This window comes from Alosa pseudoharengus, unplaced genomic scaffold (assembly GCF_046254945.1).
Source record: "Alosa pseudoharengus isolate Yale_2024_CS ecotype anadromous, Long Island Sound unplaced genomic scaffold, YU_APseudo_1.1 YU_APseudo_1.1_scf_16, whole genome shotgun sequence".
In the NCBI taxonomy this organism is placed as follows: Eukaryota; Metazoa; Chordata; class Actinopteri; order Clupeiformes; family Clupeidae; genus Alosa; species Alosa pseudoharengus.
In genome coordinates this window covers 3973213-3986696 of record NW_027468630.1, presented here as the reverse complement: position 1 = coordinate 3986696, position 13484 = coordinate 3973213, and the positions used below count along the sequence as shown (strand labels likewise).

Sequence of the window (13484 nt, the reverse complement as noted above, 5' to 3'; positions counted from 1 at the left end):
AGAGGACTTCTGATGGCAAATTTGAGGAAAAGTTGGTAAACCACCCTTCTTACCTAATTTGAGGGTGCTGATTCTGAATATTTTGTTTACCAAGCTCAATTCTGAGTTCTAAGCCGCATAATCAGCATTTTAACATAAAATAGCGATTATTTTTGCTTATTTTTCCCTAAATTGGGTTGATTTCAAAAGTAATCACTAAAACCAAATAAAAGTGGTCTCTAAATACATGTTTGAGCATTAAAGAAGCCATACTATAGTTTATTAACGTATTTAATGGGAACATGATTACAGTTAACATGTAATAAACTCGGAAATTCTAATCAAAACACAACCATATTTTTATTGCTAACATAGTGAGTCACTCGTGGTGTTTAATGCATTTCATCACAATAACAAATTGCACAGATAACCTTCAACTCAGAATATATCCTACAGTACATATGAACTTAGATAGCGGGAATAAGCCTAATGCAGAACTGCATCTACCGTCAGCAACAACCGTCAAGTAAAAAACATTTTACTTCTAGTAACACTGGATTTGGTATGTGTGCTTGCCTCTATACTAGAGCTTGATAATGTGCTCTTCTAATATGCCATTGAGCAGCATCACTTGTTGGTGGTAGAGCCTCCGATCCTCAACATCTAGAAAACAGAGTGGCATAGTGTTGTCATGATACCAAAATTATGACTTCGATACAATACCTGCCATAAATATCTTGATACTCGATACTGAAGCGATATCGAAATCCTAAAATATCTGGAAAAGAAAGGACGCAGGCCTCCTCCAAGTGTATTGAGTCATTTATGTTGAATTTGGTGCACTTTTGGTCAATTCTGGGTTTCAAACTTCTAAACTTCCTACATAATTATTATTTTTGTAGTCAGATAAAATAGTAGTTTGTGTGTGATTAAGTCCTTTATTGTTTGTTATAGCTCATTTATATTGTGCGATGTTTTGGCAATAAATTACCTTTAAATAGCCAAAGTAGGCTAGATCAAGGTCAGTGTTCAAATTACTACATGCAAATCACTTAATGCTATTCAGAAGAGCCTAATCTTTAGGCCATCTGATGTAGGCTACCCTAGGCCTTCCTGTTTTTAAGGGATTTCTTTGACAGTTGCAAAGGGAAAAAAGTGAAGATGGTCTTCTTTGCTCCAGTGTAATTTAATAAGTACATTTCAACCACTCTTTGGGTCTTAATCAGATAGGCCTACACCATTATTACATTACATTTGGCTGACGCATTTTTAACCAAAGCGACTAACAACATGGTAACAGTTACGTTTTAAAGCAATTCTCTCAACAATTTTAGGACAATTTAAAAACGGTAGAGTACAGTAAGAATAAGTGCATCAGTGAGTGCTGTTTTTAAACAGTTGAGTGTCAGTTCAAGACAGATGGTAAGTGCTAGGATCAGCAAGACTTGTTGTAAGTGGTGCTATGAGAGGATATGTTCTCTAAAGAGCTGGGTCTTCAGGAGTTTTTTGAAAATGGAGAGGGATGACCCTGCCCTTGTAGGAACTGGCAGTGTGTTCCACCAACAAGGAACAACAGATGAGAAAAGTTTGGATTGGGCTGAGAGTATCTGTTGCAATATCTGTGTGCATTCCTACATTAGGTCTATTTCTTTGATAGTCAACATCATTTGCTACCACATAACAAATACCAAATAACAATACAAAAGTTTCTTACAAACTTTCCTGCATACTTCTTTAATGTGCTGCAGTCAGATGGGTGCCCTAAAGACATAACTAATACTAATCACTATACTGAACATTCCACATTGCTAGACAGCACTTAAGTGAGGATGACTTATTTCCACTTCACAAATAACCATTGCTATCTGCAATAGCTACAGTACAGGGACATTAATCAGTTATTAATGTATAGCTGAGGATTTGTCCTATAGGTCCACTTCCCTTTCAGAATCATATGCAGTAATGATGCACTGGAGAATGTTTCTTTTTGTTGCACTATAAAGGATATCTTGTCTAAATTTTATTTTTATTTGCAAATAATGCAATCTCCATAGCACTCTTCAGCAACCCTCAAACATGCACACTCTTCCATTTTTTTGCATGGCTGGGATTTGAATGATAGGAAAGAGCACCAGAGCACCTTTACAGTAAAATAAATACAGTGTAAATCCTCTGTAAAGACTGACAACTGTTCATAATAGTTAGTGAAGTACTTTCTACAGAAAAATGAGCAGTCACCTACTATTCTATCAATTTATTATCAAGGAATCTATTTTGCTTCTAAACGTCATACTGAATTTTAGCTATTATTTCAATTTATATTTTAATTTTAGCTTATTTTCATTTGCTACTTGAGGGTCATTGGGGTAATTCCTGTCCTGTCCGACAACATATCTGATACATAAAGAGTATATTAATGACTTATTTTTTGCAATTCCTATGATATCTGATGGCAAAACCAAAAAGTATGTGAATTATGCTAATTATGCTAATTAGCAAGCTTAAAACTCAAAATTGAGCTTGGTAAACAAAATATTTGAATTCAGCACCCTCAAATTGTGTGAAATAGCCCCTTTGCCGACTTTTCCTCAAATTTGCCAACAGGACTTTTTCTGAACGTTTGTTAGCTATCTGCTCTCCCTCTAATTTCAAAGTTGACAGATCGGGCAGATCATAGATGGGCTGATCATTCTTCCAACCTAGGACATGGATGCAGGTCTTCAAGTTTAGGCCTAGGCCTATTATTGGGGCACTTGTGATCAATCTGGAATTAGGTCTACTAAAAACGAGGAAACGAGGATCTCAATGTGTGATATGAATTGTGAATTATGAATAGCCCAGAGCTATCGCCTGTATGAAATAATTAAGAAATATTAGAACGCCATTGTACGTTTCAAAATAAACCGGCAACGTAGGCTACTTTTTAATGCAGTCAATAGGCCAAGTCAAAATTAGTCTACAAAGTTTTCGATGACCATGAACATTTTTAGTTATGACCAAGTAACTATGTTCTAAAGGATAAAAAGACTTAACATGTCATAACATAACATAATCATAACATGTCAAGAATGCCTGTCTTAGTATGTTATCACGGATAACATAAAAATCCTTCGTTCCTCTTCCACACATTACAACCGGTCTGTCTGTAACCGCTAGACGACTATAACCCAGACTGCCCACAAGGCGCACGCAGGCGTTTAAACAGGAGTGGCGTACCGCTGCTGCACAGTTCTGTCTGTAACAATTTACCCGAAGATGGCGGCGTGTAGACGTGTGCAGCTGCTCTTGCTATTGATGTCCATGGCGTTGTGTGTGTGTTCCATTAATGGATTGAAATCTCTTACCAGCTTAGGAAACGAAGTTGGTCTTCCACACCAACCACTCAAAAGTGGAAATATTCCTCCTGCAGCGGCCTCACAGCTTCGCAGGAGCACCAGTTGGAAGCTGGCCGATGAAGAGGCCTGCCGGGAAGACATTACCCGGCTTTGTCCGAAAAAACATTGGCCCAATAATTTGGCTGTGTTGGAGTGTCTACAGGATAGGAAAGAGGTAAGAAAGAATTCCTGTGTATGGTACGTGTCTTGGGAAAATTATGGGTGTGCCAACAGTCATCGTGGATGACAGGAAATAACTAGACGCGCTAGCTAGCTAAGTTAATATTGGCGAAGTACGTTAGCAAGCGGGTCGCTTACTCGCGAAGTCAAGAAGCTAACTAGCGAGCTAGCTTACTGGCTTGGTAACTTAGCGAATAGGAAGAAATGTATTGCTTTGGTTTCCTTAATACGATATTTCGTTGCCAGTTAACAGATAGCTCCCCTTTTAAGTTAAGGTTTCTTAACACATGTGTACATGTCACCAAATAACTTGTCAGCGCGATGCTGGCTCGGTTAACTTGGGAAGCTTGGTTAACTTGATGCGACAACGAAGTAGCCTCAGGTAAACACGAATTATTCAACTACTAGACACTATGTAGCAACGTTAAGAGTTTTTGTCTTGCGTGTCATCTTCAGGTTGTTAAGTATGATGGACATTGTAACGTTAGTTTTTTGTTCCATGCTGCTGAAATGTTAACACTTAGTTTAGGTTGTAACCTTAACTGACATTATAGGTAGTTAGGACAACGTTACAACATTACAATTAACCTGCAGCAACTTCAGTCAACGTTAACATTAGGCTCCTCAACGTTGAAGGTGTTAACACCAAAACATTCAAGTGCAATGTTGCGTTGCTGCTCGCAGGCTTTCCGACATATAGTTTGCTAACGTTTGTAAATTACGAATACTTTGAATGTTGTGGATTGTCTGATTGCAAATGGGTTGACCATCATTTCTCATTGCCAGATTTTTACCACTCTGGTCCATGACGTTTTTTTGTTCATGATAGGTTGTGCTGTTAACTTGCAGGTGATGGTGTAGCCTAGCTTAGGCTACTCCTTCTTTATAAACCAGCTAAAAATCAAGCTAGATTTTAGTCGGGCTTAGCTGGTTTATTACCAAAGATAACGCGAAAACAGACCTTAATATATTAACTGTTCTAAAAGCTCAACCAGCCATAGCTGGTCAAGTTTGATATAGGTATTCTAGATTGACAATAAACATTTGTATCAAGCTCTCAAGACTGCTGCTATTTAGCCTATTTTTTGTTTATGGCATCAAATAAGTGGTGTTTTTTATAAAGGTGACTTATTGGCTTCCTTGGATAGCATCGTGATTAATGTTTCTCTGGTTTTCTTTGATGTGGTCTCCTGTTTACTGAACCATTATAGACTGACACATTTTCCCCCGTTTGTTGCCTTGAAAAGATAAAGGATCATGCAGACTCCTTACTTTTTATTTGCAGTTCTACTTTTGCAGTTAGGCTACCCAGTGCCATTTGGTAATATGGTATTAAGGGCCCAGCATAGCCCATTTGGTATATGTGCCCAGCATAGCCCAAAGTAATTTAAATGTTGGCGATTGGGCTTGTTGACATCTTGCTCATTATTTGCTTGTGATGACTTTCTGAAAGCCAGCCTTGTACTATATGGGCTGTGTGTTTGTAGTAAGAAAGGAAGTATTGTACTTAAGGAGGCATTTTGGTTGACTTGTTGCCACGGCATCCCAACTCCATCTCATACATGGCATGTTGGTTTAGCTGTTTCATAATGGAAGCACTCTTTGTAGGACTTTCATTTCTCAAACATGCTCAGAAGATTCCTTTAGGGTTCCCTCTAAGCATGATGATGCCCAGCCTGTATACAGTGCCTATTTGAAACCACCTCTTTCCCTTGTTTACTGTTTTACCACTTTCTTTGTTTTTAGTAGTTCTAGAACATTATGACTATTTTGACACTATGTTTCCTTCTCTTTTTTTTTTTTTGCTGATGAAGGAATTTATTTCAATTTCATGTTATAAATTGATCCAGTGTCATGGTTCTGTTTGTTTGGTTGTGGTCAGAATGGTTTACCATGAGATTTGAAATGCCTAATTAAAGTATTGGTTATGGAATGTGTGGAACTGAAGGATTTATAGCCCCACCCCCCTTTTCACCATCAGACTGAAGTTCTTGTCTAGGCACATTGTAGGCATTTCATAATGCATGCATAAGGGCAAAGACTCATCTCCCATGTGGAACTAATTCAAGTCCTAGGACAGCATTTTGAGAGCCTGAATTATCAAGTGTTCTTAAATGTTACTATGAAACAGGGGTTGCTGGTTGTAGTCTGATTAGTCCCCTCTACACTGCCTGGCCTCCCTGTCATAAGGTCAACTCACGTGGCCCGCTGGCCGCCTGGGTCCACGCAATGGCCACACACTGCATCCCTCTGTCGCGTTGGCTTTGTAATGCCATGGCATACGTCTCTCATTACAAGAAGGGAGCTCCTCTCCCCGGCAGCTTATTTCATGCACCTTTGGGACAATTCAGACAGCTCTGTCAGAAAAGAGGCCTATTATGTGCACTGATAAGCCTCATGACCCATTTAGTAAGTCCAGCCTCTTGCCTCTTTCCTCCTCTCCCTCTCTTCTCTGTGATGCAGTTGGATGTACTCCTTTCATCTCTGCAAAATTGCCCCTCATGATCCCTGTGTCTGTGTCTCTTGTCTTGTATTGAGAGTATTAAGAGGGCTGCCAGATGAGGTGTATGGAGTCTCTGGTTAGTGGGTCTATCATGTTCACATTGTGAAGAGCACTGTCTCTGTGCTGAGTTAATTTCAAACAGATCTGCAGGGAGGGAATGTACCCATCATGTCACAAAGGGGTTTGATTGGCTCTTGCTGGTGGTAGCACATCCTGCTAGTGATTGTGTGGTGGTGACTTTTTGGAGAATTTGGTTGGGTATTTTGTTTGTGTAGATTTGAAGGCTTGGGCAAAAAAAAAACCTCTCCACTACCTGTCAAACTGCTCACCACTGGGTGCTTTTTTTTTTTCTTGCACATTTTTTGATGACTGGTGAAGACTGAAAGATACACGTGGTTAAGTTTCAGCAGGTACCTCAGTCTGAGTCTTTTTTTCTCTCTCTCTGTTTTTCATCTAGCAAGTCCTCTCTTTTAATTATTACGCCACTGCCTTTGGAAGTTAGCCATTTATTTAAATTGGGAGGGACTCTTGTGATTTGGGCTTTGAGGAAAGCTCTAATGATTAGAATAATTACTTTAGCACAACTCTGGAACAGCTGTGGCCTTGTGAGGAGGGAAATGGCATCTATAAATCTCTCTCCTCTCTCTCTCTCTCTCTCTCTCTCTCTCTCTCTTTTTCTCTCTTTCTCTCTTTCTGTCTCTGTCTCTGTCTTTCTCTCTTTCTCTCTCTCTCTTTCTCTCTTTCTCTCTCTCTCTTTCTCTCTTTCTCTCTTTCTGTCTCTGTCTCTCTCTCTTTCTCTCTTTCTCTCTCTCTCTCTCTCTCTCTCTCTCTCTCTCTCTCTCTCTCTCTCTCTCTCTCTCTCTCTCTGTCTCCCCCCCCCCAGGCAAGTAGATTGGCCACTCTCTGGCCATGGATAGGGGAGGGAGACGGGCAGCTTGAGACGCAGCTGTGATGTGTCAGTGTCTGGCAGCAGGGCACTCCTCTCCATCTTTCCATTTGCATTTTGAGCAGGTGCCCTCAATGGACTAGTAGTTGTCTCAGGGTTGTCGTCACCCAGATGAAGACCGTGACGGATGTGTTGCTGTTACGATGGTGTGTGTGTGAGAGAGGAAAATATTCATGAGGCGAAGAAATAGAAGGATTTGCTGCATTTATCAGCCACATCAGTTTACTACTGTATGCTGTGTATCTCTCCATTGTGTCTGAATGACAGGTCTGTGTGTGTGCCCGTGCCTGCTGTAACTGTGTTTGATAAGCACATAAATTGGTCACAGATGGGACCGAGCGACTGAATCCCAGCCATAAAAGTGTTTCTTTGTGGACCCCCCCCCCCCCCCTTTTCCCTGACAGCAGGTTGTTCTCGATCAGTAAAGAGGGCCTGTTGTTATCACCTGGCGTACCTCCGTAATCCTTTTACCCTGGGCCCATCACCTTGCCTGCAAGAACATGTTTTTAAGAGCAGTGCAGAACAGAACGGAGTGAAGCAGCTTCACTTAGAGCTCGCTGTTGTGGGCCAAACCCTGGCTCTTAGAGCTCGCTGTTGTGGGCCAAACCCTGAGCTCTTGAGTTCCTGTAATGGGGCCTGTGCTCCTGGCAGAAAATGCCGATGTGTCATCATGACTAGTATCTCTGGGCTTTCATCTGCAAGGGAGGAGCTGGGCTTGAGTTGGGGAAAAGAAGGAAAAAGGAAGCGGTTTCTGGTTTCATCAGTTCTTGGCAGATGGGCAGGTAGGCCTAATTTTGGGGGGGAAAATGTCCAAACGCAATGTAAGGGTGCGAATCTTTAATTGTGCCCCAGCGCTTTGAGTTGGCTGTTCCCGTGTTCCACTGATGAGAAACAGGTGTAAAAGGCGGATCTCCCTGAATGATTTATAAATGTTTTGCTCAGTGATTTCTACTCTGCTTTTGATCACAGAGTGCAAACTTGAGTGACGAGGGACATTGGGACCTCAATCTGACTAACGATGCATGGCAGCCACAAAAGCAAAAGGGAAGACATCACAACAACGCTTTTATTTTGGCTCGAGGAAAAGCAACGCTGACTTTACTGAGATGTCCTTGCGCAGCTTGCACCCGGCTGAACCATCTTAATATGTGCAAATGCTGCCACCATGTCCATTTGCATGATTACAGACTCACTGGCTTGCGTAGGAGTCCACAGAAGGTGTGAAATGAGGTTAGGCTATGGCTTTGCAGTTGCTCTTTGAAATGTAATGTGCTTTTTAATCACATTGGAGAAAATTGAGACGTGACAGCGCCGGTCTTTTAACAGTGTTTGGGTACTCTGTCAATCAAAGTCGTTGCCAGTGCTGGGCGGGTATCATTAGGTTTTATTTTAAATATTTCACTTTTATTTAATTTCCAGTGTCGTGTGCTCTCTTGAGTGCCACTCTCTTTGTACAAAAGGGTATGAAAATGGCTGATATAGTGAAGTATATAAATAGCCTATATGTAAAATGAATTTGTTGAGTTTAATGCAACTCGCACAATTGATACATTGTGGGCCAAGGCTAGAATTGAAAAAATGTTTTGTTTTTTTTGGTCAGAAAGCTAAAATGTTCACATCTCTTTAGTTTACTCCTTTTCCCAATAATATACACGAGCTACCACAGGTTCTAAATAAACCCAGCTGCCAGAAGGAGAACTTGGCCTGTACTTAGCAGCACCAAGTGCTGAGAACTACTGATATATTCAGCCCCTGGTGAAAGGGCACTTTAGGATAAAGATGCAGTTGTCTGTGTTGTGATATTTCTGTGTTATCTTGCGGTCGCAGTGCTCCCCCTCGCACCCGAGGATTGATGGCTTTGTGGGGCTGAGCCAGATAAGGCCTCCCACTCAACACAGCCTGCCAGAGATCCATCTCCATCTCGGCAAAGAAAAAGGCTAAGTCCGATAAAGAGAACGACTAGGGAGGAGCCGACCAGTATTGCATGCCTTCTTACATTTTATCACGAAGGACAGGAACAAAGCAGTCAGCAGCCTAGAATAGAACTAGTTTGTTATTGTGGCTGTAGTTATACATCCCTATTGTGGTTGGCATTTAAAGAGTTAAAATAAATATTACAGCAGACCAGTGATGAAGTATGCATTGGAATGTGTCAATGCCAAGTCCTGAGGCAATATTTGGCGTCCACACATACATTTGGCATGTTTTGTTTTTCAAGTGGCCTTTTCATCTTTTGTCAGTCTCCAGTCATCAAAAAGGATGTTGAGACAGACATGTCATTTTTGAGGTCAGTCGTTTGCTATCTTTCTTTTAGAGATGCCAGGCAGGCACCCACTTGCTCATCCTCTGGGCAGCTTTATCGATGCTGTGGTATGGATTGCACTCAATACTACAAGGCTCCCTACACATGAAGAGCTCTGCCTCCTAACTTTCCTGTTTGGAGTCTCATTTGTTTTCCCCCCACCACTGCTAATTAAACATTTGCTGTTATCGTGTGTGTGTGTGTGTGTGTGTGTGTGTGTGTGTGTGTGTGTGTGTGTGTGTGTGTGTGTGTGTGTGTGTGTGTGTGTGTGTGTGTGTGTGTGTGTGTGTGTGTGTGTGTGCGCGATGCACCCCAGACTCCAGTGCCCCTCCCAGGCCAGAGTCTTGCTCCAGAGCCTCTTCTCACACTTCAAGCCTTTATTGGTATGGTCAGATAAAACCTCTCCTGACATGCAATGATTCCAGCCTCTTAATTGCTCTCTGAGGCAAAAGTCGATTTCCTGTGCTCGACTTGCACATATTACCCTTTCAAACGGGAGTCCATTTTCAGGGCAGGCTCTCACCCCTTGCTCTTTTAATCTCTAACTGTCTGACCACATAATCACTAATGAAATGTTCTTTTCTTAGTTTTAAAGGAGAGAAGAACCATACCCCTACCCAAACCCAGCGTGGTTGGTCCTTTGTTCAGTGGTGGAGGATTTAGACAAAACACACAGAGGGAACAGTTCAGGCAGGTTCATTTGTAGTGGCAGAGTGCTGTGTTTGCATTCTTTTTGTGTGATTTAGGAAAACCGTGCAGAGTTGTGCTACTTCCCCTGTGTAAGCAGCCCCAAGGCTTTGGCTCTGTCTAGATTCAAAGTGAGTGAAATGAAGAGCAAAAAATTTGACCAAATCCTGAAAAGGCCTGATAAACCTTTAGTATCAGGAGACCTCTGCAAGAAAAATACACAGATGAGTTCCAAAAGGCTGTTCAGTGTACATTTATTTTTGGTGAGTTCTCTCGCTTTCTTTTTTCAGTGCATAGTTTTCCTTTCATACATTTTTTTTTTTCTTTTGGTCTCTCTTTCTCTTCCCTTCCCTGGTCTCTACTTAACTACTGGAATGAGCAGTACTAAAAGACTGGAGCATTTCTTTGGCCTGAGCGCAGCTGCTTTGTTTCCACAACACTGACCATCTCCATGGGTGTGGCGGCTCAAGTAATGTTACTGCATCCAAAAGCTAACATTGTACTCCCAACCGTGTCTTTATCGGAAAGTAATTGTACTCTTTGAGGTGACACTTTGAGCCATTGAGGGACTCTTAATGAAGTGGAGAATAACTGATTAATTGCTCCTAATAAACAACGTGAATGATGCTCTTAATAGCTTGGCACAAAGCCGTGTTTTCTTGTACTGCAGCCTAGTTTATGGAGGAACGATCCTGCATGTGGATGGCACTTTAACCACTGAACAGCTGGCTGCCTACATGACCTCCATCTCGTGGGATGGCCTACCGCCCCCTTCTCACCACCTGTAGACGTTGGTAATTGGACATCATGCTGTAGAGCTGTTTATGTTCTCTCTTCATACAAAAATGAATACTTCTATTTCATACAATGAGACATGATGACACAACCAACACAGAGTACGACCAGAAGGCTCTGTCCGTGTTCATTTCTATTTTAAAATTTGAGTATAAATGAGCCTTTAGGCTAGGGATCCCCGCAACACATTATGGTTTGAAGGGGTGGTGGTCCTCCTCCTTTCCCATCTGGTGATGGGCTCATCTGGGTGTGTCCTAGATTTTGTCCCCTCTGTGGAATCCCTCCGTTCTGGGGAAAGGAAGAAGCCTTGGCAGGTTCCGCCTGAAGCTATCCCTTGCAGATGGTGTCAACGCTTAAGGATGCAACTGTGTGAGGAGGAGGCTGTTGTGCACTTGGGAGGGAAAACGTTGGAATTGCATATGGTGTTGGAGCCCTTTGTGGTCCCATGTTTTCTGTGGGAGTGGATGATCTTTTGCATTTGAATGATCTTCAAATGTCCTCCCTGAATTTTGAATTTAGGAGCAATCCCATCACCAGAACTAGGATACTTACTAATATTGGTAGAGCAGAAAAAGACTGGTCATTGCCAATGTTATGTTTTTCTCCAGTCTATTGTTGCGTCCATAACTTACATACTCAAAGATCTGATCAGCCCAAGATCAGCCAATAAAAGCTGGCCCCTCAGCAGTAATTTTCCACTTTGCTGGAAACTTAGCTGATTTCCTGTGCCCCCCACCCCCAATCCCCACTGAGACGCTGATATCCTGTTATTCACATAAAGGAAACATCCGAGCATGTCTCTTGTGGGTGGCCAAATTGGTATGTCCCATTGTAGTGGCAGGCCATGTTTGGTTCCAAGGTCTGTAAATATCTGGTTGGCGCTCATAGTACAGCTGTGCATCTCTGGGGGGTTTGGGCTAAATGAGCTCCATCGTCCAGCGTCAGCAACAGGCTGCAGATGAGGAGCTGAGCCATGTGCACGGAGCGAAGGATTTTCCCAGCCGTCCTTTTCACATGGCTTCAAAAGCGCCAGAGCGGCATGAAACATAAATTGAACCACTCTTAGTAGCTACAGAAAGAGGATTTTGGGCGAAATGGAAATGGGTGTGTGTGACATTTCTGCTCAAGCCCCCCCCAAGTGGGCTGTGTGGGCTCTGTCTCTCCTGCGCTGCATTGTGACTTCTTCCTAGCACGACTGGCCGAGGTTGAGTCTGAGTGTGTGGGCTGGGAGCAAGGTCCGACCCCTCCTAGATCTTTCTGGAGCGCTGCCAGGATTAGGCTCCCGTAGGGGGGCTCCGACTCTGAGCGTTGCCCATGTGCCAACAGCTGTGTGTGGTTAAGCCCGACTGGACTGCTGGTGTGGCATTTCACTTGTGTTTGTCTGCGCAAATAGAGCCCGTTTGCTATCAGTAGCGTGTGTTTGCCCAAGTGTATCTGTCACTTCAGATCTTCAGCTTTCTTGTCAAACTGTTGGGTGAACTTAGGAGCTATTGCCACTTTGACCTGGTCAGGATGTTGTTTGGGGTATTTTTCCCAGCTAGTTTCCCTCTTAAGGAAGGATTAGGCAATTAGTCCAGTCAGGCGACAAGTGCTTTAATCAGCGTTCATGACTACAAAAACCAGGGCTGGAGAGCAGCCTTCTGAAGTTTGTTGAAGCAGCATGCCTGCATATCCTAATGTTGGCATATAATTTAATACAACTACTTTAAGACATGTTTTGAGAATATTCTCTATGTATTATCTTTTTTTATCTGTCTAATGTGTGCTTTTATGCCATTATATTGAAGCTCAGTCTCTTACATTGATGAGTCCTCTTGTTGACGTAGGAGGTGTCTTGTCATCCTAATATCTAGTGGCAATAAAAGATGGCAAGACCTAAGATGGATGTAGCCTGGCTAACGTCAGACCTCATCTCATTGAGATGGGGTCTGGGAACTAGACATTCATTTTCTCGTATTTGAATTGTGGTTTACGAACGCCCAGAGCCGTTTATTGGGCGCTACGAATGTCTATCAAATGCGCCTGTACGTAGCTCATAACGGCTTCGGTGTGTTGTCATCGTCTTGCTGCCCTTCCTCCGTTCTGTGATTGTTTTCACCTCAACGAAGGAACCAAAGTCCATAGAATCCAGACTGCCTAGCAGTGTGAATAAAATCGCGCGTTAGGCAGCATGGGAAAACCCTGGCTAAGATGGATGTGGAAGTGACATGATTTGAGGAAGGTTTCTTTCAGCTTGTTGACACCCATTTCCTCTGATCTTATAGTAGATTAGCACTGTGCCTTCATCTCAGAGGAAATAAAGGCTTTAGATCTTTGATTGTTGTTGACTTGTTGTTCAGTAGGTTAGATTATGTTTTGTACTGTAGGCCTTGAGTTTTGTAAAACTAGCTGTGATTAGTGCAAGGAAAAGGATCAGCATGTGTTTGTGTAATTTCAGCTGATCCAGCACTGCTAATAAGGAAGAGGGCAGAAGACAGGAGAGAGGGGCAGGCTAGAGAGAGAGAGAGAGGATGGAGGGAGAGAGAGAGGATGGAGGGAGAGAGAGGGATGGAGGGAGAGAGGGAGAGAGGGGGAGGCGAGATGGAGAGGGGGAGGCTAGAGGGAGAGAGAGAGAGAGGGGGGGATGGAGGGAGAGAGAGGGAGAGAGACAGAGGGAGAGGGAGAGAGGGAGAGGGAGAGAGACAGAGGGAGAGCAAGCGCGGGACAGCGGGGGGGAGG

The 13484-nt window shown here is 42.8% G+C and overlaps 1 protein-coding gene across 2 annotated transcripts in view; it reads left to right on the top strand.

Moving 5' to 3' along the window:
* The first annotated feature begins 3210 nt into the window (after positions 1-3210).
* glg1b (golgi glycoprotein 1b) overlaps positions 3211-13484 on the top strand; it is a 43940-nt gene continuing 33666 nt past the window's right edge. For both annotated transcript variants that reach the window (XM_076286756.1, XM_076286755.1), the window contains exon 1: positions 3211-3528. In XM_076286756.1, the coding sequence (XP_076142871.1) occupies positions 3235-3528 (294 nt within the window). In that variant the 5' untranslated portion in view covers positions 3211-3234. The remainder of the gene's footprint in view (positions 3529-13484) is intronic.